We start from the raw sequence: 26,436 nt of genomic DNA, 5'->3' as shown, positions 1-26,436 counted from the left end.
ACTTCTTCAAGAGAGTGACGGTGTTCATTTGCCATTTGAGGTCCTGGGAGATGTTTATTCCCAGGAACTTAAAGTCATTGACTCTCTCCACCATGTCTCCTTTGATGTATAAGGGAGCAGGTTCCTCTCTCCTCTTCCTCCTGAAGTCAACGACAAGTTCTTTTGTCTTTGATGGGTTTAGTACCAGGTTGTTTTTGGTACACCAGACGGACTTCATCCCTGTAGGCTGACTCGTCATCGTTGTTTATCAGTCCCACCACAGTCGTGTCGTCCGCAAACTTGATGATCCAACTACTGTCAGCTGTTCACCTTCTCTCTCTCTCTCGGATGTTCAGAATTCGGCTTGTGACATCCTGAATCCTGGCACCAGGGAGGCAACAGACCATCCTCGCATCTCGTCTGCCGCCACAGAATCTCCTGTCCGCTCCTTGGACAATGGAGTCACCCACCACTAGGGCTCTGTCCGATGTCGGTCTCGCCGGTCGAGTCCCATCTCTAGGATTGGAGCCACCGATGTGTTCGCCGCTCGGACTGGAAACATCGTCTCCCTGGACAGTTCCCAAGAGGGCGTACCTGTTTTCATTAGGCCCAGCCACCTGAGTCTTCTGCACTCCACGATTTCCACCCATTCTCTCCGTCACACACCTTGGTTCTTCCCGTATCCTCGGCATGACTATCTCACTGTAGGTCCTGTCCAGGAAACTGATTTCCCAGATGGCCCTGAGGTCATCCCGCTGCTTCTCCAGTGCCCCAACACGATCCTTTAGGAGCTGAAGCTTAAAGTAACTTCTCAAACTTAAAGTAACCCCGGCATTCCCTCTCTCTCCATCCCTCCCTAGTTACACTTGTTTCTCGTTTTCCACCCAACAAACAGCTAATAATGGCCTGTTACCCATTCCTTCTCTCCAGAGATGCTGTCTGTTTCGCTGAGTTACTCCAGCCTTTTTTTGTCTATCTTCGCTTTCCACCAGCATCTGCAATTGCTTCCTACACAGAACTTTCTCAATCCCTGGTTTAAAATTAATACTGACCTCTAATCCGTGCTGCATTCTGGTAAAAACCTTCAAAGCCTGCACATCCTTCCAGTAATGGGGTGATCAGGACCACACATAATACCCCAAATAACCTTATCTGATATTGAATATTGACTTCTCTAACTTCGAGTCCCGTGAGATTGGAGAATACGCCCCAATCTCCATTTACGGGGAAAGTGTGGAGAGAGTGTCCAGCTTTAAGTTTCTGGGCACTCACATTTCAGAGGACCTCACATGGTCCACCAACACCGCTGCGCTGGTCAAGAAGGCACAGCAACGACGGTTCTTCCTGAGGACACTAACAAAGACTGGTCTGCCCCAACAGCTGCTGACAACCTTCTACCGCTGCACCACAGAGAGCATATGGCATCTCTGTGTGGTATCTCAGCTGCACGGAGGCGGAGAGGAGAGCTCTTCAGCGCATCGTCCACAGAGCGCAGAGGATCATTGGGACACAGCTACCAGCCTTGGAGGGCATCTACCACACACGGTGCCTCAGGAAGGCCGTCAGCATCCATAAAGACTCATCACACCCTTGTAATGGACTGTTTGAACTACTTCCCTCCGGCAGACGTTACACGGCCTTCTACGCCCGAACCTCCAGACTCAGAAACAGCTTTATTCCCAGAGCTATAGCGGCTCTGAACCGGCCCTGCTGAGTGCCCCCCACCCCCCATAGACTGTCTCCCTCGGATGGTCACGTCACACAGCTTATTTATTTATTTTACTTTTCTTTTACATCGGTTGGAAGCTGCATACTAAATCTCGTTATACAATTAAATATATTATTATTATTATTATAATTATTATTATTATTATTATTATTATTATTATTATTATTATTATTATTATTATTATTATTATTATTATTATTATTATTTTTATTATTATTATTATTATTATTATTATTATTATTATTATTATTCAAGTAACCCTTGCTTTCGCTCTCTTTCCAACCCCTCTCCCCTTCCCAGTTCTGTGACTAGTCGGATTGTCCTCGATTATATTTTATCTTTGATTTGTTGTCACCTTCTCCTTGCTAACAATTCTACATTTTTTCTGTCCCCTTTGTCTCCTTTTCACACCTTGCACTTCCTTATCTCTGTATCCCCCTCTCCCCTGACTCGGTCTGAAGAAGGGTCTCGACTCAACACGTCACCCCTTCCTCCTCTCCAGAGATGCTGCCTGTCCCGCTGAGTTACTCCAGCTTTTTGTGTCTAACCTTATCTAATCTTCATCTTACAAGAGGAGAGAGTGTGGGAGAGGCAGATATACAATAATATCCCGGTAAAACACGATATATTCCACTGACTTCTCATTTATGTTCACAGAGACGTGACATGTGTCTACTCACATTCTATCATGAGGGTCACATTCCCCTTCCCTGTCCCGTGCTCATTCTCCGCCACACACTGATAGTCCCCAGCGTCCTGCCGAGTCACTTGAAGGATTTTCAACCACAGCTCGTTGCTGGATCTTGTTGTGTTCAGTGTGGCACCGAGATGTCTCCACGTCAGGTTAGATGCTGGGAAACTCTGAACGGAGCAGAAGAACTCTACAGAGTTTCCTTCCTTTACATTGACTCCGGAATTATTCACGTTGTCGGGGGAAGTGATTGATTGATTCCGTGGTGCATCTAAAGACAAATGAAGATTTAAATGTGAGTTTTACAGTGCACAGCAGGACTCCACGTGCCAACCACCTGTGTGAAGTCTGCAAGCATTTCTGTACCTTGTTCCCATTAAGACAAGATGTCAACATCCATGATAGACACAAAATGCTGGAGTAACTCAACGGGACAGAAAGCATCTCTGGAGAGAAGGAATGGGCGACTTTTGGGTCGAGACCCTTCAGACACTTTATAGTAAAGGGTGTGCGTGTGTGTGTGCACATTTACATGTGTGTGCGTGTGTGTGAGCACATTTACATGGCTGATCATCCCCAATCAGTGCCCTGTTCCTGTCTTCTCCCCATATCCCCTGACTCTGCTATTTTTAAGAGCCCTATCTAGCTCTCCCTTGAAAGCATCCAGAGAACCTGCCTCCACCGCCCTCTGAGGCAGAGAATTCCACAAACTCACCACTCTCTGTGAGAAAAAGTGTTTCCTCGTCTCCGTTCTAAATGGCTTACTCCTTATTCTTAAACTGTGCCCCCTGGTTCTGGACTCCCCCAACATCGGGAACATGTTTCCTGCCTCTAGTGTGTACAAGCCCTTAACAATCTTATATGATTCAATGAGGGGCCCTCTCATCCTTCTAAACTCCAGAGTGTACAAGCCCAGCCGCTCCATTCTCTCAGCATATGACAGTCCCGCCATCCCGGGAATTAACCTTGTAAACCTACGCTGGGCTCCCTCAATAGCAAGAATGTCCTTCCTCAAATTAGGGGACAAAAACTACACACAATACTCCAGGTGTGGTCTCACTAGGGCGCTGTCCAACTGCAGAAGGACCTCTTTGCTCCTATATTCGATTCCTCTTGTTAAGAAGGCCAACATGCCATTCGTTTTCTTCACTGCCTGCTGTACCTGCATGTTTACTTTCATAGACTGATGTACAAGGACTCCCAGAACTCGTTGCACTGCCCCCTTTCCCAACTTGACGCCATTTAGTGCTATCGCCTCCACGTACCATTTTGAAACTATATTGGCTGAGTTGCCAATATAAAGCGTGTGACAGCTAATGTCATATAGAAAACCCGGACTGGTGTATAGACCGGATGTCAAATACTAAGCTGATCCGATCAGCTTTCGTAATTGATCTACAAACTCCTTCTTACATTTGAGGCATGGTTAATAAGTAAATATGATAAACTATGACACTACAATGATATCGATATAAGCACCAATAACTACGTTCAAGCATAGGAGGATGCATGCAATGACATGAATAAAGAAGCAATGCCAAATCATGAATCGGTTTAAAGTCCAAGGTAAATGTTTAAACCCAGTCTTTGTATTTGGGGTTTGGTTTGCAAACCCGTCCTACACGTGAGCGGTATAGACCTTCTGTCCCCTTTTCAGGTGACTTCATGAAAGGTGATGGTACAATTGGCAAGGGCTTTACTGTTGACCTTGCCATTGGCCTTGGCACGTTATTGACTTGTGTTGAGATCCATTGTGGATCAGTAGTTTCCTCTTGGACCTAAGGCTGGTATATCTGTATAATTGTGTAGATACTGTTGAGATGGCACAGGCTCATCTTCTGTTACGCCTGTAGATGCCTCCATCCGATTCGATCAGGTAAGATCAGGTTCAGTGCAGGACTCCGTAGTTCCAGCCGGTTGTAGCCTTTCGCTGTCTGCAAACGGATTCTTGGCCATCTGAAAGTGGCCGAAGGGGGCTGCTGGTCTTGTCGTAGTAAACTTTCTGAGCGTTGCGCTGGTGCTGCAATCTAATTTGCACAGCTAGTGGCTCGTGGACTTGAGGTCGTAGCAGTTGTTTGGCAACGGGAAGGGTCGTTCGTGACCTCAACCATTGTGCAGACGAGCCCAGCACAGGGTCCGGGAAACGTTGCAGAGATTAAGTCGATTTTGAAATACATCGGAGTTGGCCCTGTTGGATCTTTTCATAACTTGTTTGGCACTGTGGACTGCTCGTTCCACCAGCCCACTGGAATGCGGGTATTCAGGGCTGTTGGTGATGTGTTGAAAATCCCAGTGCCTGGCAAAGTCTTTGAAGCATTGGTTGGTAAATTGTCTGGCGTTTTCCGACATAGGGGTGAAGGGAACCCCATGGACTGAGAAGAGCCATGCCAACTTTTCTACGGAGGAAGAGTTGCGAAGCAAATCTGTTTCGAACCATCCAGAATACGAATCAACTAAAACGAGGTATTGCTTACATAGAAACATAGAAAATAGGTGCAGGAGTAGGCCATTCAGCCCTTCGAGCCTGCACCGCCATTCAATATGATCATGGCTGATCATCCAACTCAGTATCCTGTACCTGCCTTCTCTCCATACCCCCTGATACCTTTAGCCACAAGGGCCACATCTAACTCCCTCTAAAATATAGCCAATGAACTGGCCTCAACTACCTTCTGTGGCAGAGAATTCCAGAGATTCACCACTCTCTGTGTGAAAAATGTTTTTCTCATCTCGGTCCTAACAGATTTCCCCCTTATCCTTAAACTGTGACCCCTTGTTCTGGACTTCCCCAACATCAGGAACAATCTTCCTGCATCTAGCCTGTCCAACCCTTTAAGAATTGTGTAAGTTTCTATAAGATCCCCCCTCAATCTTCTAAATTCTAGCGAGTACAAGCCGAGTCTATCCAGTCTTACTTCATATGAAAGTCCTGACATCCCAGTAATCAGTCTGGTGAACCTTCTCTGTACTCCCTCTATGGCAAGAATGTCTTTCCTCAGATTAGGAGACCAAAACTGTATGCAATACTGTACCCAAAACTGTACGCAATACCATGCCAGTCGAAGATGTCAGTGTCGACCGTGGCCCATGGCAAGTCAGGGACTGGAGGTGATAAGAGCGGTTCGTTGGGTTGATGTGGTAACAGGATGTTACAAACTGCCCACAATTGTACTTTCTGGCCCACATACTCAGCCATGGCTGGCCAGAAGAACATGCTTATCTCTCTTTGGATCGTCGCCTCCACACCGGGGTGGCCTCTATGCATAGTGTCAAAATACTCTTTCAGTAGCGAAACTGGGATCACCGCCTTGTGCCCATTAACAATTATCCCGTTCTGGATCACTACCTCGTCACATGCTGGGGAATATAGCCGCATCGGGAGTGGGAGCTTGTGTTGCTTTTCTTGCCAGCCTTGTCGAATGATAGAAGCAAGTAGTGTTAAAGTGTTGGTGTTCGCTGTGTGCGCTGCCATCATGTCTAGGCATGAGAAGTGAATGTAGTTTACCATCATGACGACGAAACCGTCTTCTTCAGCATGGTGCCCCTCGACCGCTTTTCTGGGTGAGTGGAACAATGTGTCAGAAAAGCACATGTCCTTCCCCCGTTTGTATACCAGGGTGATGTCGTATCTTTGTAGTTGGAGCATCATCCGTTGCAGGCGAGCTGGGGCAGCGTGAATAGGTTTATTGAGAATAGTGACCAACGGCTGGTGGTCAGTTTCGATAGTGACAGTCTTACCGAAGATGTAGTCGCAAAATTTTGCACAACAGCCAGCAGTTCCTTCTCAATCTGGGCATAGCGTTGTGCCGTTTCAGTCATAGTCCGTAATGCACAGGCAACAGATTGTCCATCTTGATGGCAGGTAGCACCCAGACCATCCTGCGAGGTGTCACAGGTCAGCGTAATTGGTCGATTAATATTGAAGTAAGATTAATATTGAAACCATTTGTTGCTATTCGCACCAAAACCAGACTGTGTTCTTGTGTGTCAGTTGCCGCAAAGGGGCTGAGAGCTCACTGAAATTCGGAATGAACTTGCCAAGATAATTCACCATGCCCAGGAATCTTTGTAGACTGGTCACATCCGTAGGTGTGGATATGTCACCGAATGCTATCGTTTTGGCAGAGACCCTTATTGGTGAACATGGGACCCACATAGTTGACTTCTTCGACTCGGAATTTAAACTTGAGGGGGTTGAGTTTTAGATGTATTTCTCTGGCATGATCCAATGTTTTCTTTAAATTGGCGTCATGCTCCTGCATATCTTTCCCCTCCACAATTATGTCATCAAAGTATAATGGCACATGGGTACCCAGCGAAAAATTGTTCCATAGTGCATTAGACACCACGCTAGCAGAGTTAATACTAAACGGCATACGTAAAAATCGGTAGTGTCCAAAGGGTGCGCTAAAAGTGGTCAACATAGACCTTTTGTAATCCTGGGGAATTTGGCAGAATGAGCTTTTGACATCCCGCCTCCACACATTGCCTTCCTTACCCATGTGTGCAGTCACTTCCTCTAGTGCACATGGGATGGTGAGGTCGCTTGATAGCGGTATTTATATCTCTCGGGTTGATGCCTATACAAATTTCTTGTTTGATTTTCTTGCTGGCTGTCACCATAGAAGATACCCAGTCAGAAGGGTCTGTGATGGGAGTGAAGACCTCTAGAGCCTCCATCCGGTTCAGATCCGCTTGAACACGGTCACACATAGCGACAAGGGATGCGGTGAGCGTGGCGGCCAACACATCTCACATCTGGATCAATGATAATTTTGTATTCGAGTGGCAGCTTGCCCAGTTCATTATTGAAAAGATCGTTATAGCTCATGAGAATATGTTGCGTGGAATCCTGGGTGGGTGCTACCTGGTGCACTGTCTTGCAAAAACAGACCAGACCCAGGCGTCAATACCGAGTAGGGACATCGCGTCGCCTTTGATGATGAAAAAATCCAGTTTGTAAAAACGTGCAGCAAGGTAGCACTGTAGTTCTACAATACCGATGGGCAGCATCTCTCCACCACTGTGCATTGCAGAAGTTGTGATAAGTTCAGCATTTAGGAATTTCTGAAACTGGGAGAGCGACATAACATTGCATCGAGCACCAGTGTCTATTTCGGCAACAACGGCCACATTGTTGATAAGTACCATTGGGTTGCGGTGTTTATCAGATTTGTTCCCCAGAGAATGTGTTGAGGCTAACGACGTCTACTGCAGGCAAGTTCTCAGGGATGCTCGCTGTGTTATCATCAGATAAACTACGAGAAGATTCTGGTTGTAGCAGGTGCACTGCTTGTTTGGTCTGGAATTTGTTAGAGCGGGAATGGCAGCATCTCCAGAAATGATATCTACGATTGCAAATGTGGCAATTCTTTCCGAAAGCTGGGCACTTTTCCCTTTAGGCAATGTGAGAGCCACTACAATTAGTACATTCATCAATAAACCGTTCCCCAGACCTGCCTGGCATACCCAATCCAATGATCGTTGGAGTGTTTTAAAATATGTCCCGGCAGCATCTACATTGAAAGTAGACTGGGATGCAGAGCTCAGTGCTTTATATTGAGCACCCGTGACCTTGTGAATACGACAGGTCTGCTCAGCTTTGATTAGAGTCAGATCTAAGTCGCATAACAGATCCCTTTAATTTATCGTTAAGGACACCATATACGAACCTGTCCCTGATAAGCACTACACAGAGTTCTCCAATCCAACAACTGCTGGCAATGTGTTTCAGCGAGTTGATGGATGCCTCGATTGGTTCACCTGGTTTTTGGCTACTTGTAAAAAAACTTGTTGCACTCCATAATGAGATTGGTCTGTGGTTCGCAAAGCTGCCAAAACTTGTTCTTCAGGCATATAGGGCCGTAAATTGTTTCCGCAGGTGTAACGACAGCACCAGCTGCATCCAACACAGCATCAGCATAGGCAAACAGCTTCACCTGTCGAATGGATTCTGGAACAGCCAAGTTGAGTAGTATTGATGCCTGTAACACGAGGAGTCTTCTCTGATTGAGCAGCATCCATGTAGACATCGTATTCTTCCTGGAATATGCGCCAACATTTCCCGATAGCAGCATCAAACACTAACGGATCAGTAGAGAGTCAGCCACAGGAAAATGGTGAAAATGTAGAAATGACATGTTACGACTGGTGGAGTTGGTCCTTTAACTCTGACACCATGTAAAGCATTCAATAATGTGGAGTCAATAGATTCAAATGCGAGTTCTTCATTGTCAAGTACATACAGAGGAACCACATTATAGTTCTATCATGTGTGGAAATCCGGGTGGGGGGGGGGGGGGGCACACCCCTCCCATGTTTTGAGAGTTGGGGGACAATCCCCCCCATGTTTTGTAATCCAGATTTTGAAATTCGGTGAAAAAAAATCTAATAAAATCTCCGCTTTCCGCCTGACAGTGGGGGTGTCACTTTTAAGCGCTTGTTAAATGTCACTATTAACATCGTATTAACACGATGTGTCACCAATTGTGTTTTGACCTTCACGGACGAAGGTAGTCACGGAGAATTTCTTAATGCCATCTGATGCGGGTACAGTTACCATTTGAACTAATTGGATGTATTGGTCGATGGGAAAGATTTAAACGGGTATCAGATTTAAAACTGGTCAGGTCATTAAGGGCTCCGGTCGAACGGGTTTCCTGGCTGGCTTGCAGGTAAGTCCCTCATTCACGTCACTCACATTATTTAGTATTTTTTTCCCATCTCTCTCTCTCTCTCCCCCCCCCTCCAAGGTTGGTTCTTCTGTTTGCCTTTATTTGCTTCAGTTTTATTTGTTTAAGTATTATTTATCATTTTGTAGCTTTTGAAATATTCAAGCAAGTATCAGACACTTTCTAAAGGCTGAATGAGCCTGTTTGCGGGGCCTTTCATCGCCCGGCTTAAAATCAATCTGCTGTGTTGAGGCTGCCGATGTTGAATATCCCCCGCCGGCCGATTCAATGGGCCAATTCAAGCCCCACGATTCGGGGCGGCCGAAGCTGCTGTTGCTAGAGTTTGGAGTCGGTCACCAACCAGGTCAGCTCCCGATGTTACCGTCCACAGGGCCCATGGCTGAAGCCTCACACGGTGTGGGTGTGTGTGCACGGCCATCAAGAAATTGTGGCCCCCACAGATTGTGTACCTCCCATGTTTTGATAGCAATTACTGGCTCTAGCATACCATATTGAAACTAAGGGCCTGTCCCACGAGCATGCGACTGCAAGCTGCGAGCACGACCAAACCGGAAGCGGAGGTCGCATGGAGGTCGAGTGATCCCGTACGAGGATGTGAAGTTCGAGCGAAGTCCACGAGAAGTTTGCGCGTGACGTACGGCATCACGATGCTGCGCACGCCCGTCGAGGCGGTGCATACAGCCTCAATGCGGCTGCGGGCCGCAAATATTTGGACAGTGTCTGTTTTTCGGAGCCCCGTGCGATGTCAGGACCAGCTCCGCACAACTCCATACGGCTCCGGCGATCGAAGTGGGACCGGCCCAGCCAATATAAAGTGTGTGACAGCTAATGTCATATAGAAAACCCGGACTGGAGGTCTAATACTAAACAGATCAGATCAGCTTACGTGATTGATCTTTAGAGAGTGTGAGGGAGACTGAAACAGAGAAGGGAGTTCGGAAGGAATGTGAGTGTGTGTGTATGGGTGTGAGAGTGTGTGTGGTTGTGCGTGTGTGTATGAATGCATGCGGGTGTGAGGGATGTGCAAGTATGTGCGAGTGAGTGCATGTGGATGTGTGTGAGTGTGTGAGTGTCTACAGGTATATAAATATGCGTAGGCATGAAGGGTGTGCAAGTGAGCGTATGTGAGTACGTGTGTGAGTGAGAGAGAGAGAGAGAGTGTGTGAGAGAGTGATGTGTGTATGTGGGAAAGTGTGTTTGAGTGTGCATGTATATGTGGGTGAGTGAGTGTGCTTGTGGATGTGTGCGAGAGGGAGTCTGGCTGTATGTCTGGATGTTAGAGTGTGTGTTTATGTGGGAGTGTGTGTGTGTGCGCGCATGTGCGTGTGCATGTGTGAGAGTATGGGTGTGTATGAATGTGTGAGTGCATGTGGATGTGTGTGAGTGCATGTGTGTAAGACTGTGTGTGTACATGTGAATGTGTGTGTGCATATTAATGTGTGTGAATGTGTGTGAGTGCGTGTGGACGTGTGTGAGTGTGCATGTAGATTGTGCGAGTGTGTTTGTAGATGTGTGTGAGTGCATGTGAACTGTAACCTATTGCGTTCTATCTGTGTGTGTTTCTATCACTGCCGTTGTGAGGGTGTGTGTTTGAGGGTGTGTGCATGAGTATTTGTGTGTGAGACAATGAACACTTATGTGTGTGTGTGTGTGTTTGAGTGTGTATGCATTTGTGAGAGAGAGTGTGTGTGCGTGAGTGAGTGTATGTGAGACAAAGATGCAGAGGCCACTCTTCACTCCTCGCCCATTGGGCAAAAGGTACAGGAGTGTGAAAACGCACACCTCCGGATTCAGGGACAGTTGCTTCCCAGCTGTTATCAGGCAACTGAATGTGTGTGAGTGAATGTGTAGCGATGAAGAGGTGGGGCCTCGTGGACAGCGCCTCCTGCGAGTGTGGGGACCCAACACAGACAGTGGAGCACATAGTCACCAGATGCCCCAAACACCGGCCACCGAATAGTGAACGAGGGTACACAAAATTGCTGGGGAAACTCAGCGGGTGCAGCAGCATCTATGGAGCGAAGGAAATAGGCGACGTTTCGGGCCGAAACCCTTCTTCAGACTGATGGGGGGGGGGGGGGGGGGGGGGAGAAAGAAGGAAAAGGGGAGGAGGAGGAGGAGGAGCCCGAGGGCAGGTGGATGGGAGGATGGGAGGGTGGGAGGAAACAGCTAGAGGGTTAAGGAAGGGGAGGAGACAGCAAGGGCTAGCAAAATTGGGAGAATTCAATGTTAATGCCATACGGACGCAAGGTCCCCAGACGGAATATGAGGTGCTGTTCCTCCAATTTCCGCTGTTGCTCACTCTGGCAATGGAGGAGACCCAGGACAGAGAGGTCGGATTGGGAATGGGAGGGGGAGTTGAAGTGCTGAGCCACCGGGAGTTCAGGTAGGTTATTGCGGACTGAGCGGAGGTGTTCGGCGAAACGATCGCCCAACCTACGCTTGGTCTCCCCGATGTAAATCAGCTGACATCTAGAGCAGCGGATGCAGTAGATGAGGTTGGAGGAGATACAGGTGAACCTTTGTCGCACCTGGAACGACTGCTTGGGTCCTTGAATGGAGTCGAGGGCGGAGGTGAAGGGACAGGTGTTGCATTTCTTGCGGTTGCAACGGAAAGTGCCCGGGGAGGGGGTGGTGCGGGAGGGAAGGGAAGAATTGACGAGGGAGTTGCGGAGGGAGCGGTCTTTGCGGAAGGCAGACATGGGGGGAGATGGGAAGATGTGGCGAGTGGTGGGGTCACGTTGGAGGTGGCGGAAATGGGGGAGGATTATGTGTTGTATTTGCCGGCTGGTGGGGTGAAAGTTGAGGACCAGAGGGACTCTGCCCTTGTTGCGAGTGCGGGGATGGGGAGAGAGAGCAGTGTTACGGGGTATGGATGAGACCCTGGTGTGAGCCTCATCTATGATGGCGGAGGGGAATCCCCGTTCCCTGAAGAACGAGGACATTTCCGATGCCCTGGTATGGAATGTCTCATCCTGGGAACAGATGCGGCGTAGGCGGAGGAATTGGGAGTAGGGGATGGAGTCTTTACAGGGGGCAGGGTGGGAAGACGTGTAATCCAGATAGCCATGTGAGTCAGTGGGTTTGTAATGTATGTCGGTCATGAGTCTGTCCCCTGCGATGGAGATGATGAGGTCAAGGAATGGTAGGGAAGTGTCGGAAATCGTCCAGGTGTATTGGAGTGCCGGATGGAAGTTGGTGGTGAAGTGGATGAAGTCAGTCAGTTGTGTGTAGGTGCAGGAGGTGGCCCCAAAGCAGTCGTCAATGTAACGGAGGTAGAGGTCGGGGATGGGGCCCTGGTACGTCTCGAACAAGGATTGTTCAACGTACCCGACAAAGAGGCAGGCGTAGCTGGGGCCCATGCATGTGCTTGTGAATAGTGAACGAGGTCTGATTGATCTGGACGATGACACGTTGGCCTGGCTCGCCTCAACGGAGCTGCAGGTCTAAAAGACATACGACAGAAGAAGAAGAAGGCAACTGAACCATCCTACCACGACCAGAGAACAGTCCTGAAATACTATCGGACTATCTTTGATCGGACTTTACTAGCATTATTGCACTAAATGTTATTCCCATATCGTGTACAGTAACTGTACAATGTGCATGACAGTCCACGCCGACCATCGATCACCCGTTCACACGCGAGTTTTGTTTAGTTTAGAGATACAGCGCAGAAACAGGACCTGCAGCCCACCGAGTCCACACCGAATATTGATCACCCATTCACACACTATGTTTAGTTTAGAGATACAGCCTGGAAAAAGACCTTTCAGCCCACCTTTGCCTGTGTGTGAATGTGTGTGAGTGATTGGTGGTGGTCGGAGGGGCCGTAGGCGCAGATTGGCAGCCATGCTTCCGTCAGTCTGCCCCAGGGCAGCTGTGGCTACAGAAGTAGCTTACCACCACCGAGTGTGACTGAGGAGTGAATGAATAATGCGATGTAAAGCGCCTTGAGTATTAGAAAGGCGCTATATAAATCCCATCCATTATTATTATTATTACCTAGTCCGCACCGACTAGCCATTCCTGCACAAAACACTATCCTACATAAACTAGAGACAATTTAAAAATATAACAAACCAATTAGCCTACAAACCTGGATGGCTTTGGAGTGTGGGAGGATACCGGAACACCAGGAGAAAACCCACGCGGTCACGGAGAGAATGCACAAACTTTGTACAGACAGCGCTCATAGCTGGGATCGAACCTGGGTCTATGCTGCTGTGCCACCGTGCTGCCACATTTCTCCAACCACCCTCCCCCTTCTCCAGCACCCACCACAGTTCCCCTTGTCGTCACCCCCCCCCCCCCACTTTCCTGTCCCCGTCAACCCTTTCCTCCTGATTTCAATTTGCCTTTGTCTCCTTTTCATCTCTAGTCTTTTGTCACCACCTCCACCCACCTGCTAAACAGTCCCATCCCCCCAACCTGTATCCACCTATCACTAGAAGATGTAGACAAAATGCTGGAGTAATTCAGTGGGAAAGGCAGCAATTCTGGAGAGAAGGAATGGGTGAGGAGGAATCCTTCTCTCCAGAGATGCTGCCTGTCGTGCTGAGTTACTCTGGCTCGTGTGTTAATTTGATTAGTACGGGTGTCAGGGGTTATGGGGAGAAGGCAGGAGCATGAGGTTAGGAGGGAGAGATAGATCAGCCATGATTGAATGGCAGAGTAGACTTGATGGGCCGAATGGCCTAAGTCTGCTCCTATCACTTATGACCTTATGTAATGGGTTGGAGATTGCAACCTTCATGTGGTCCGCCCTGTTTCGACGAATGCAATCAACCTGGCGTGAACAATCAAATAGGATCAAATAGAACAAGTTGTCTTACAACCTTAGGTTGTGCACGCCATACGCAAGAAGACGAAAGCCTTATGTACCAGCAGTGCTCATGGATTATTGCTGTTCCTGCACAATAAACGATCTCCGTACTTACATTCAACAGCCATTGTGAGGATCTGTTCGGATGAGACAGTTGGGTATGTGACTCTGCAGGTGAGGTTTTGCCCGTGATGTTTGAGCGCTGGGGTCAGGTACAGAACAGAAGTATATGTCAGAGTGTCTCCCCACTGAGTTACGCTGCGTGAGGCTGACGGTGGGTCATCAGCGGGGGTGACCCAGGTTAAGATGGGTGCTGTTCCATTACACGTGGTGTTGAAGGAGCAGGTCACGTTCACAGGCTGACCTGCCACCATTTCAGCAGGGAATATCGTGGGTTTATCTGTGAAATCTAACACACACAGAAACAGATACTGTTAGATAAATATCACGAGATACATCGGTTCACATGGTAATCCCAGTCCCACGGGGAAAATAATATTTTTACAAGGAATAGAAGTGTGAAAATGCACACATCCAGATTATCAAGGAGCAGTCTCACTCCCTCTTCTCCCTTCTCCCCTCTCCCATCGGGTAAATGGTATAGAAGTGTGAAAACACACACCTTAAAATTCCAGGGACAGTTTCTTCCCAACTGTTATTAGGCAAATGAACCATCCTACTACAACCTGAAAGCATTCCTGAACTACTATCTACCTCATTGGTAACCCTCGGGCTGTCTTTGATCGGACTTTTGCTGGCTTTACCTTGCACTAAACGCTATTCCCTTATCATGTAGCTAAACACTGTAAACGGCTCGATTGTAATCAGGTATTGTCTTTCCACTGACTGGCTAGCATGCAACAAAAGCCTTTCACTGTGACAATAAACTGAAAAAAATTGACTATCATCACATGCATCGGTTCAAATAGAAATTCCACACCTACAGGATACAAGAAGTTTACAAGGATGATCCATGTACTGGAGGTGTAATGGTCAGGGGAGGTTGAAAAGCCCAGGGGTCAGTAATGTTATGTGTAGAAAGGAGCTGCAGATAGATGCTGGTTTCAACCAAAGATGGACACAAAAACTCAGCGGAACAGGCAGCATCTGTGGAGAGAAGGAATGGGTGATGTTTCAGATCGTAACTCTTCTTCGCATGTTGTTCCATTGTTTAAAAAGGGGTCTAAGAGTAAACCTAGCAATTATAGACCTGTTAGTTTGACGTCAGTGGTGGGCAAATTAATGGAAAGGATACTTAGAGATAATATATATAAGCATCTGGATAAACAGGGTCTGATTAGGAACAGTCAACATGGATTTGGGACTGGAAGGTCATGTTTGACTAATCTTCTTGACTTTTTTGAAGAGGTTACTCGGGAAATTGATGAGGGTAAAGCAGTGGATGTTGTATATATGGACTTCAGTAAGGCCTTTGACAAGGTTCCTCATGGAAGGTTGGTTAAGAAGGTTCAATGGTTGGGTATTAATGGTGGAGTAGCAAGATGGATTCAACAGTGGCTGAATGGGAGATGCCAGAGAGTAATGGTGGATGGTTGTTTGTCAGGTTGGAGGCCAGTGACTAGTGGGGTGCCACAGGGATCTGTGTTGGGTCCACTGTTGTTTGTCATGTACATCAATGATCTGGATGATGGTGTGGTAAATTGGATTAGTAAGTATGCAGATGATACTAAGATAGGTGGGGTTGTGGATAATGAAATAGATTTTCAAAGTCTACAGAGAGATTTATGCCAGTTGGAAGAGTGGGCTGAAAGATGGCAGATGGAGTTTAATGCTGATAAGTGTGAGGTGCTACATCTTGGCAGGACAAATCAAAATAGGACGTACATGGTAAATGGTAGGGAATTGAAGAATGCAGGTGAACAGAGGGATCTGGGAATAACTGTGCACAGTTCCCTGAAAGTGGAATCTCATGTAGATAGGGTGGTAAAGAAAGCTTTTGGTGTGCTGGCCTTTATAAATCAGAGCATTGAGTATAGAAGTTGGGATGTAATGTTAAAATTGTACAAGGCATTGGTGAGGCCAATTCTGGAGTATGGGGTACAATTTTGGTCGCCTAATTATAGGAAGGATGTCAACAAAATAGAGAGAGTACAGAGGAGATTTACTAGAATGTTGCCTGGGTTTCAGCAACTAAGTTACAGAGAAAGGTTGAACAAGTTAGGGCTTTATTCTTTGGAGCGCAGAAGGTTAAGGGGGGACTTGATAGAGGTCTTTAAAATGATGAGAGGGATAGACAGAGTTGACGTGGATAAGCTTTTCCCACTGAGAGTAGGGAAGATTCAAACAAGGGGACATGACTTGAGAATTAAGGGACAGAAGTTTAGGGGTAACATGAGGGGGAACTTCTTTACTGAGAGAGTGGTGGCTGTGTGGAATGAGCTTCCAGTGAAGGTGGTGGAGGCAGGTTCGTTTTTATCATTTAAAAATAAATTGGATAGTTATATGGACGGGAAAGGAATGGAGGGTTATGGTCTGAACGCAGGTATATGGGACTAGGGGAGAATACGTGTTCGGCACGGACCAGAAGGGTCGAGATGGCCTGTTTCCGTGCTGTAATTGTTATATGGTTATATGGTTATATGGTTCAGACAAAGTCAGGGGAGAAGGACATACGGTGATAAAGATGTGTAAGGTGTAAAAACGAGACAAAGGGGACGGAGATCACGGAAAATGTAGAAAAGATAATTGTTAAAGAAGGAACTGTAGATGCTGGAAAATCGAAGATAGACAAAAATGCTGGAGAAACTCAGCAGGTGCAGCAGCATCTATGGAGCGAAGGAAATAGGCAACGTTTCGGGCCGAAACCCTTCTTCAGACTGCTCTATGGAGCGAAGGAAATAGGCAACGTTTCGGGCCGAAACCCTTCTTCAGACTGCTCTATGGAGCGAAGGAAATAGGCAACGTTTCGGGCCAAAACACTTCTTCAGTCTGAAGAAGGGTTTCGGCCCGAAACGTTGCCTATTTCCTTTGCTCCATAGATGCTGCTGCACCCGCTGAGTTTCTCCAGCATTTTTGTGTACCTAAAGATAATTGTTAGCTCGGAGCAGGTAACAACCAAAGATTATAGAGCGGATCTTTGGTAACAATTAAGCAAAGACAAATAAAATGGAAACGAGGACAGGCAGACTGGTCGGAGAACTGGGAAGGGGAGGGGATGGAGAGAGGGAAAGCAAGGGTTACTTGAAGTTAGAGAAGTCAATATTCACACTGCTGGGGTATAAGCTGCCCATGTGAAATATGAGGTGCTGTTCCGCCAATTTGTGCTGGGTCTCACTCTGACAGTGGAGGAGGCCCAAGACAGAAATGCCTGTTATGATGGCCTTTGATCAGGTAGATGGAGACAGAGTTTTCCACTTAGGGCTGTAAGGATAAGACAGTCATTGTTTAGTTTACTTTATTGGCACGTGTACCAAGGGCAGAGGTGGTAATAACAGTGCAAAAACTGGAGGTGTCACAATGATCAAAAATGAACCAAAAGGATCTGATGCTGTGGTGTGTGTGTGTGAATATGCCGGAGGGAACGTGCACAGTCGTTTCTCCCTACTCACTGCTGAACATCTATTTCAGTTTAGGTTTTTGTCACGTGTACAGAGGCACAGTGAAAAGCCTTTGTTGCACGCTACTGCATGTCCTCGGTCTCCTCCACTGTCAGAGTGAGGCAAAACGCAAGTTGGAGGAACAGCATCTCATAGAAACATCGAAAATAGGTGCAGGAGTAGGCCATTCGGCCCTTCGAGCCTGCACCGCCATTGATCATGGCTGATCATCCAACTCAGTATCCTGTACCTGCCTTCTCTCCATACCCCCTGATCCCTTTAGCCGCAAGGGCCACATCTAACTCCCTCTTAAATATAGCCAATGAACTGGCCTCAACTACCTTCTGTGGCAGAGAATTCCACAGATTCACCACTCTCTGTAAAAAATGATTTTCTCATCTCGGTCCTAAATGACTTCCCCCTTATCCTTAAACTGTGACCCCTTGTTCTGGACTTCCCCAAGATCGGGAACAATCTTCCTGCATCTAGCCTGTCCAACCCCTTAAGAATTTTGTACGTTTCTATAAGATCCCCCCTCAATCTTCTAAATTCTAGCGAGTACAAGCCGAGTCTATCCAGTCTTTCTTCATATGAAAGTCCTGACAACCCAGGAATCAGTCTGGTGAACCTTCTCTGTACTCCCTCTATGGCAAGAATGTCCTTTCTCAGATTCGGAGACCAAAACTGTAATGACAATGATATTAAAGTGACCAGTTTTTACACAGCACATATGTAATATTGCACAAACATGAAATTTAAATGTCAAGTAGAAATTTGTAAAATGCAAAAGTCCAAGATATGGGATGTGCAAAGATGGGGTGGGGGGAGTAAGTCTACCGCACTACAGAAGGGGCAGGAGCTGTACAGTCTGATCAAGACTAGTCCGAGGGTCACCAAAGAGATAGATAGTAGTTCAGGACCGCTCTCTGGTTGTGGTAGGATGGTTCAGTTGCCTGATAACAGCTGGGAAGAAACTGGGAAGAAATTATACGGCGCACTTACCAGTAACATAGAGCTGTGTTGCAGGCTGGTAGTTGTAATCATTTTGGCCGTCGAGGAAATCGACCCTGAAAAAATAAGGACCTGCATCTTCCTGAGTGACCTTGTCTATAACCAGGGAACAGTCGTTGTCTCTCAGGACTCCTGACAGCCGGGTCCGATGCAGAAACTTTGGTGATACCGTGATGTAACCCTCGGAGAAAAAGGCTACAGACGAAAAGTCCAGCGTCTCACTGTTAAACCAGATTCCAATCCGTGGTTTACTGTTCAGAGTCGACGGGTACTTGTAGTGACACGGAATCTGTGCACATAAACCATTCTGTGCTGTCACAGCTCCGGGATTGTCCGCACTCCACTGTCCCGACACCACGGCTGAGGAGAGAAGGAACAATCTTTAGCAGTGAACACCCTGTCAGTTCACTGGACTCACTCTCCACACTTTTATCCTGCGCTGTGGGCCTGGTGTGTACAGAGCGGAGAAGAGCGGCATGGTGGTGTAGTGGTAGAGCCTCACTCCTCATCCCCCCTCCCACAGTGTGTCACTCCCTCCTCACCGCCCCTCCCAGTGTGTCACTCCCTCCTCACCGCCCCTCCTACAGTGTGTCACTCCCTCCTCACCCCCCCTCCCACAGTGTGTCATTCCCTCCTCACCCCCCTCCCACAGTGTGTCATTCCCACCTCACCCCCTCCCACAGTGTGTCATTCCCACCTCACCCCCCTCCCACAGTGTGTCACTCCCTCCTCACCGCCCCTCCCAGTGCGTCACTCCCTCCTCACCGCCCCTCCCAGTGTGTCACTCCCTCCTCACCGCCCCTCCCACAGTGTGTCACTCCCACCTCACCCCCCCTCCCACAGTGTGTCATTCCCTCCTCACCCCCCTCCCACAGTGTGTCATTCCCACCTCACCCCCCCTCCCACAGTGTGTCATTCCCTCCTCACCCCCCTCCCACAGTGTGTCATTCCCACCTCACCACCCCTCCTCACAGTGTGTCATTCCCACCTCACCCCCTCCCACAGTGTGTCATTCCCTCCTCACCCCCCCCCACAGTGTGTCATTCCCTCCTCACCCCCCTCCCACAGTGTGTCATTCCCACCTCACCACCCCTCCTCACAGTGTGTCATTCCCACCTCACCCCCCTCCCACAGTGTGTCATTCCCTCCTCACCCCCCCCCCACAGTGCGTCACTCCCTCCTCACCCCCCCCCCCCCCACAGTGCGTCATTCCCTCCCACAGTGCGTCACTCCCTCTCACAGTGCGTCACTCCCACCTCACCGCCCCTCCCACAGTGCATCACTCCATCCTCACCCCCCCTCCCACAGTGTGTCACTCCCTCCCACAGTGTGTCACTTCCTCCCACAGTGTGCCACTCCCACAGTGCGTCACTCCCTCTCACAGTGTGTCATTCCCTCCTCACCCCCCTCCCACAGTGTGTCATTCCCACCTCACCACCCCTCCCACAGTGCGTCATTCCCACCTCACCCCCCTCCCACAGTGTGTCATTCCCACCTCACCCCCCCTCCCACAGTGCGTCATTCCCACCTCACCAACCCTCCTCACAGTGTGTCATTCCCACCTCACCCCCTCCCACAGTGTGCCACTCCCTCCTCACCCCTCCCACAGTGCGTCACTCCCTCCTCACCCCCCCCCACAGTGCGTCATTCCCTCCCACAGTGTGCCACTCCCACAGTGTGTCACTCCCTCTCACAGTGCGTCACTCCCACCTCACCCCCCCTCCCATAGCTCGGAGGTGCGTGGATCGGAGCTCTCGCGAAAACACACAAGTTCGTTGTTTGAAACATCTTTGGGTAGTTGGAGGAGGTACAGTGGTATCTATAAACATCTCATGTATCACTGCAACTCTGCAGAAAATTATTTTAAGAGATGTCTGCGTGTTTTGGGCTGTGTGCGGTGTTATCAGCAAACTGCGTAGTTCCCACTACGGTGGCTGGCAGCCTGCCAGGAAAGTGTGGTGCAAAAAGGGGGAACACAATGTTTTCTGGACTTGACAGCTGTGTCCAGGACAACCAACTCTTATTACTGTCGTTACTGACCGGGCCGGTCTGGGTTTGTGTGGTGTGGGAGGAATTCTACACCATCTCGACCTTCCGCAGCCTTGGAACCTGGAGCTGCCGGAGCCTCCTTTCTCTCAACAAGATCAGGGGAGTTAAGGGGATTCCACCAACAGGCAGCAGAAATCCCTTTTGTTGCTGCAGGAGCAGCAAAGACCAGCGCTAGAGTCTGCAGCTCGCCAAGGAACACTGGAGAGCCGAGATAGCTGGGCTGAAGAGGTGCTGACGCAGCAGCTTATGGGAGTCACCATTACCGGACACTTTCATCGTTTGAGGTAACATCACTCCCTCCCTCAAACTGCAGTTCCCTTACCGCCACAACAGATCAACGGTGGATGCGATCTCGCTGGCCCTCCACTCTGCTCTGGACCACTTGGACACCAAAAACTCATATGTCAGGCTGTTATTCATTGATTACAGCTTGGCATTTAACACAATCATCCCCTCCAAGCTGGTTACCAAACTCGCAGAACTGGGTCTCTGCGCATCCCTCTGCAATTGGATCCTCGACTTCCTCATTCACAGACCACAGTCTGTTCGTATTGGTGGAAATGTGTCAGCCTCGATAACAATCAGCACAGGAGCACCTCAAGGCTGCTTGCTCAGCCCCCTGCTGTACTCACTCTATACTCATGACTGCGTAGCCGGTCACAGTGCGAACTCCATCATCAAGTTCGCTGACGACACCACTGTTGTGTGATGTGTCACTGATGGGGATGAGTCAGAGTATAGAAGAGTATAGAAGTATAGACTGTCCATATGGTGCCAGCACAATAACCTGGCCCTCAACACCAGAAAAACCAAGGAACTGATTGTGGACTTTGGAAGGAGTAGGAGGGGGACCCACAGCCCCATTTATATCAACGGGTCGATGGTTGAAAGGGTCAAGAGCTTCAAATTCCTGGGCGTGCACATCTCTGAAGATCTTTCCTGGTCCGAGAACACTAATGCAATTATCAAGAAAGCTCATCAGCGCCTCTACTTCCTGAGAAGACTAAGGAGGGTCGGATTGTCAAGGAAGACTCTCTCTAACTTCTACAGGTGCACAGTAGAGAGCATGCTGACCAGTTGCATCGTGGCTTTGTTCAGCAATTTGTGCGCCCTGGAGAGGAAAAGACTACGAAAAGTAGTAAACACTGCCCAGTCCATCATCGGCTCTGACCTTCCTTCCATAGAGGGGATTTATCGAAGTCGCTGCATCAAAAAGGCTGACAATATCATCAAAGATCCACAACATCCTGGCCACACACTCATCTCTCTGCTACCTTCAGGTAGAAGGTACTGGAGCAACAACCAGGTTCAGGAATAGCTACTTCCCCACAGCCATCAGGCTATTAAATCTGGCCCGGACAAAACTTTGATTATTAATAGCCAATTATCTATTTGCACTTTATCATTTATATATAAATGTGTATATATTTTTATTTATTTAGCGAATGCAAAGTCCTTTAGCCAAGCAGTTGCCTCTTGATCTGCTGTATGAAGGGTGACAAGTCCTCCTTTGAGTCTTTGTTGAGGGCATGCTTCAATGATGTGTTGCATTGTTTGCTGCTCTCCACAAGCCCACCGTGAAGTTGGGCTGCTGCCCCATTTGTGAAGGCTGGCCAAGCAGGGGCCATGTCCAGTCCTGAATCTATTCAGCGTCGTCCACTGCTTCCTTGGGAGATTGGTGCCAGGGACCGGTAGGGTGGGGTCTGACACCAGATGTTTATTTGGGACGTCCTTGGACTCCCATTCCTTTTTCCAAGCTGATTGCATGGTGAAATCAGCTGGTGGTGGGTTCTTCCAAATTGGTCGTCTAGATGGAAGTCAAGCAGTGGGTGGGTTGAGTGGGAAAAGCTTATCCACGTCAACTCTGTCTATCCCTCTCATCATTTTAAAGACCTCTATCTAGTCCCCCCTTAACCTTCTGCGCTCCAAAGAATAAAGCCCTAACTTGTTCAACCTTTCTCTGTAACTTGGTATCTTGGTAAACAGTCTTGGGACTGATGTTAGGTCATTAGGCAACGATTTGTACTGCCATAGTTGCCCCATCCAGTTAAAATTTAGGTATCTACGATGATCCTTATGAATGGGTACTGAAGTGTATGCATCTTTTAAGTCGATGCTTGCCATAAAGTATCCTTTGGAAATCAATTGTTTGGCAGTTACAAATGTTTCCATTTTAAAGTGTATATACCTAACAAAAGTATTCAACGTGGTTAAGTCAATGATGATGTGACATCCACCATCTTTTTTGGTTTTAGTAAATATATTTGATACGAATTCCAAACGTTCATGTTTAGATTTCTCTATGATTCCCTTTGTATGTAACCTCACCAGTTCTGCTTGTCCCTCGCGTTTTTCATTTAGTGAGAGGGTAAATCCCCTTTGGGGTGCATGCTGAACTGGTGGCATACTTTCTTGAATAAATTCAATTATATATCCTTGAATATTTTTTAGTATGTAATTGTCAAGTGTGATAGTCCTCCATGCTTCCAAAAACAGGTGTAGCCTCCTCCCTGTTAGCAAAGGCCCCCCACCTTTTATGTACTGGTAGGAACCAGACCCACCTACCTCCATTGTTATTGGTAGAATGTTCACTTCTTGGGCTTCTGGTTCCTCGTCTGTCAGGGTGGTGATGTGTGGGGGTGGCGCATCTTCCATGTGGCCCGCTCTGGGCCCTGTCCTAAAAAAGACCTCCGGGGATGATATGCGGGCCCCGAGATTTCACCAGTACCATGAAGTCGACGCCTACTGGTGGATGCGTAGGGGTACTGCCATCTGGGTTGCGTAGTTTTGCTCGTTCCGGGGCCTGCCCTCATGAGTCCAAATGCCTTGGACTCTTCATCTAGATCTTTCACTTGCTTTGGTAGGTCTTTGCCAAATAGCAGGATCTGTGGCTGTGAGGTCGGGGTTTTACACAGTCCTGCGAATTTTGGGTTGAGGGCAGGTCTTATGGCCTCCTTCCGGAGGTTGTTGATCTCATACTGTGTGTTGCACAGCAGAGCCAGGGTGTCTTGTTGATTGGTTGTCATGTCAACCCCGTCCACGGAACGAGCATATGAAGTTATAGCCGACGTCAGGAGCATCAGTATTTTTTGTAATTTGAGTTCTTGGGTTCGGATACCCTGCCCAATGTACCCCCAGATTTGACTGTTAACAGCTGGTAAATTAAGCGATATGCAATTTTCGGGAGGCGTGCAAAGATCCACGCCTCATTGACTACCTGTTCTTGGAGTGGTTTAAAGGACAGGTAGTCAATACTGGCCGCCAGTTTGGGCTGTAACGGCCGTCCCGCTCGCGGTGTTGCCACGTAGCGGTTCACCACTCCCGGCAGCTCTTCCTGATCCTGTACCCCCAGCACACTGCCGTGTTCTTCAGCCAGTGATCCCTGTTCTTGACCAGCCCAGTCCTGGTCGCCAACGCTCCCCTCTGCTGAGGGTGATGCGATGGCCAGTGCTTGGTAATGCACTGGAGCGGGAGTGCTTGTGCTCCCTTGGCGAGCTTGCCCCATCTCCCAGAGCAAGTCTCGCTGGAGCATTTGCTCCATGAGCCTTTCCATGCGGCGCAAACAGTCACCTCTGCCGCTCTCGGGCAGTGAGTCTTCCGCACCGGACTCGTCCGAGTAAACCGGCCGGTCCGACTTCCGTTTAGCCTTGCCTCCAGACCGCTGTGGTTGTTCGAGCTGTGGTGCTAGCAGCGCTGGGCTTGGCTGTACAGAAATATTGTCGGTGACTGAGGACCTCAGCGTATATGCGGTCCAGGTGCCGCCAGTCGCCCCCCACTGCTGGAACCCTCCTGGTCCATTGCAGTTGGACGGGGTACAACCTTCTTTGGTTGTCTTCCATATAACCATATAACAACTACATAGAAACATAGAAACATAGAAACATAGAAAGTAGGTGCGAGAGTAGACCACCAGGTCCGTCGAGCCCGCACCGCCATTCGCTCATGGCTGAACACTAAACAGACACACTTACCCACAAACAGTAGACACAAGACACAGAACACAAGACACTACCCTCCCCTTTATACCGCTATCACCCCTCTCCACCCCAAAAACCTCATGATCTCCTGGGAGAGGCAAAAAACCGGATAAAAACCCAGGTCCAATTCGGGAAAAAAATCCGGGAAATTCCTCTCCGACCCCAATCCAGGCGATCGACACTTGTCCAGGAGATCACTCAGGTCTTTCTATACTAACCATACCTAGGTCCATATCCCTGCCCTCTCCCCGTAGCCCCTTATCCCCTTGGCAGCTAAAAACCATCTATTTTAGTCTTAAATATATTTAAAGTTTCTGCTTCCACTGCTCCCTGGGGCAGTGAATTCCATAAATTAACCACCCTCTGGGTGAAGAAGTTCTTCCTCATCTCCGTTTTAAAAGAGCCCCCCCTTATTCTGCAACTATGTCCCCTAGTTCTAGTTTCCCCGATCATTGGGAACATCCTCGGTGCATCCACCCGATCAAGGCCCCTCACGATCTTATATGTTTCAATGAGATCGCCTCTCATTCTTCTAAACTCCAAAGAGTAGAGTTCCAGCCTACTTAACCTTTCCTCATATGTCAATCCCCTCATTGCAGGAATTAATCTTGTAAACCTTCGCTGCACTGCCTCCAGGGCTAGTACATCCTTTCTTAAGTATGGACCCCAGAACTGTACACAGTATTCCAAATGTGGTCTCACTAATACTGTGTACAGCTGCAGCAAGACCTCCGTGTTTTTATACTCAATCCCCCTAGCAATAAAGGCCAAAACTCCATTGGCCTTCCTGATTGCTTGCTGCACCTGCATACTAACTTTTAGTGATTCATGTACTAATACCCCTAGATCCCTTTGCGTTGCATTACAACGCAGCTCCTCCTCATTTAGAAAATAACTTGCCCTATCACTTTTTTTCCCAAAGTGAATGACTTCACATTTATTAGTATTAAACTTCATCTGCCAAGTTGTTGCCCACTCACCTAGCTTATCTATATCCTTTTGCAGACTCTTCCTATCCTCCTCATCCCCTACTTTTCCTCCCATTTTTGTATCGTCCGCAAATTTTGATATATTACACTTGGTTCCCTCCTCCAAATCATTTATATAAATTGTGAACAACTGGGGTCCCAGCACCGACCCTTGCGGAACCCCGCTAGTTACCGGTTGCCATCCGAGTATGAACCATTTATCCCCACTCTCTGCTTCCTATTTGTTAGCCAATCCTCTACCCATGCTAATATATTACCCCCAATCCCATAATTTTTTATTTTTAGCAATAGTCTCTTGTGTGGCACCTTGTCAAAAGCCTTTTGGAAGTCCAAGTATACCACATCCACCGGTTCCCCTTTATCCACCCGGGTTGTTACTTCCTCAAAGAATTCGAGCAGATTCGTTAAACAGGACTTCCCCTTCACAAAACCATGCTGGTTCTGTCCGATGAAGTCATGTTTATCCAAGTGCCCCGTTAGTGTTTCTTTAATAATTGTCTCTAACATTTTACCCACCACCGATGTTAGACTAACCGGTCTATAGTTACCCGCCTTCTGTTTACTTCCTTTTTTAAATATAGGTGTTACATTGGCCATTTTCCAATCCACTGGGACCGTTCCTGCCTCCAGGGAGTTTTGGAAAATTATCACCAATGCATCCACAATCCCCACCGCTATCTCCCTCAAGACCCTTGGATGTAATCCATCAGGCCCAGGGGATTTATCCTCCTTCAGTCTCATTAATTTCCCTAATACCACCTCCTTGGTGATCTTAATAGTATTTAGCTCCTCCATTCCTACCGCCCCCTGTTTATCCAGCGTTGGAATATTTTTTGTGTCTTCTATGGTGAAGACTGATACAAAATACTCGTTTAATGCCTTTGCCATTTCCATGTTCCCCACCAACAACTCTCCAGTCTCACCCTCCAATGGACCA

The 26,436-nt window shown here is 48.1% G+C and overlaps 1 protein-coding gene across 2 annotated transcripts in view; it reads right to left on the bottom strand.

Moving 5' to 3' along the window:
- LOC116966302 (sialic acid-binding Ig-like lectin 12) overlaps window positions 1–26,436 on the bottom strand; it is a 66,719-nt gene that overhangs the window by 27,892 nt on the left and 12,391 nt on the right. For both annotated transcript variants that reach the window (XR_004409985.1, XM_033012412.1), the window contains exons 3-5: window positions 18,476–18,844; window positions 14,032–14,325; window positions 2,389–2,670 (exon numbers count right to left, since the gene is read on the bottom strand). Coding sequence is in view for 1 of the 2 variants with exons in the window: in XM_033012412.1 (XP_032868303.1) it covers window positions 2,389–2,670; window positions 14,032–14,325; window positions 18,476–18,844 (945 nt within the window). In the remaining variant the exon portion in view is untranslated. The remainder of the gene's footprint in view (window positions 1–2,388; window positions 2,671–14,031; window positions 14,326–18,475; window positions 18,845–26,436) is intronic.

Source organism: Amblyraja radiata, chromosome 36, assembly GCF_010909765.2.
Source record: "Amblyraja radiata isolate CabotCenter1 chromosome 36, sAmbRad1.1.pri, whole genome shotgun sequence".
NCBI lineage: Eukaryota > Metazoa > Chordata > Chondrichthyes > Rajiformes > Rajidae > Amblyraja > Amblyraja radiata.
This window is presented reverse-complemented; position numbering and strand designations above follow the sequence as displayed.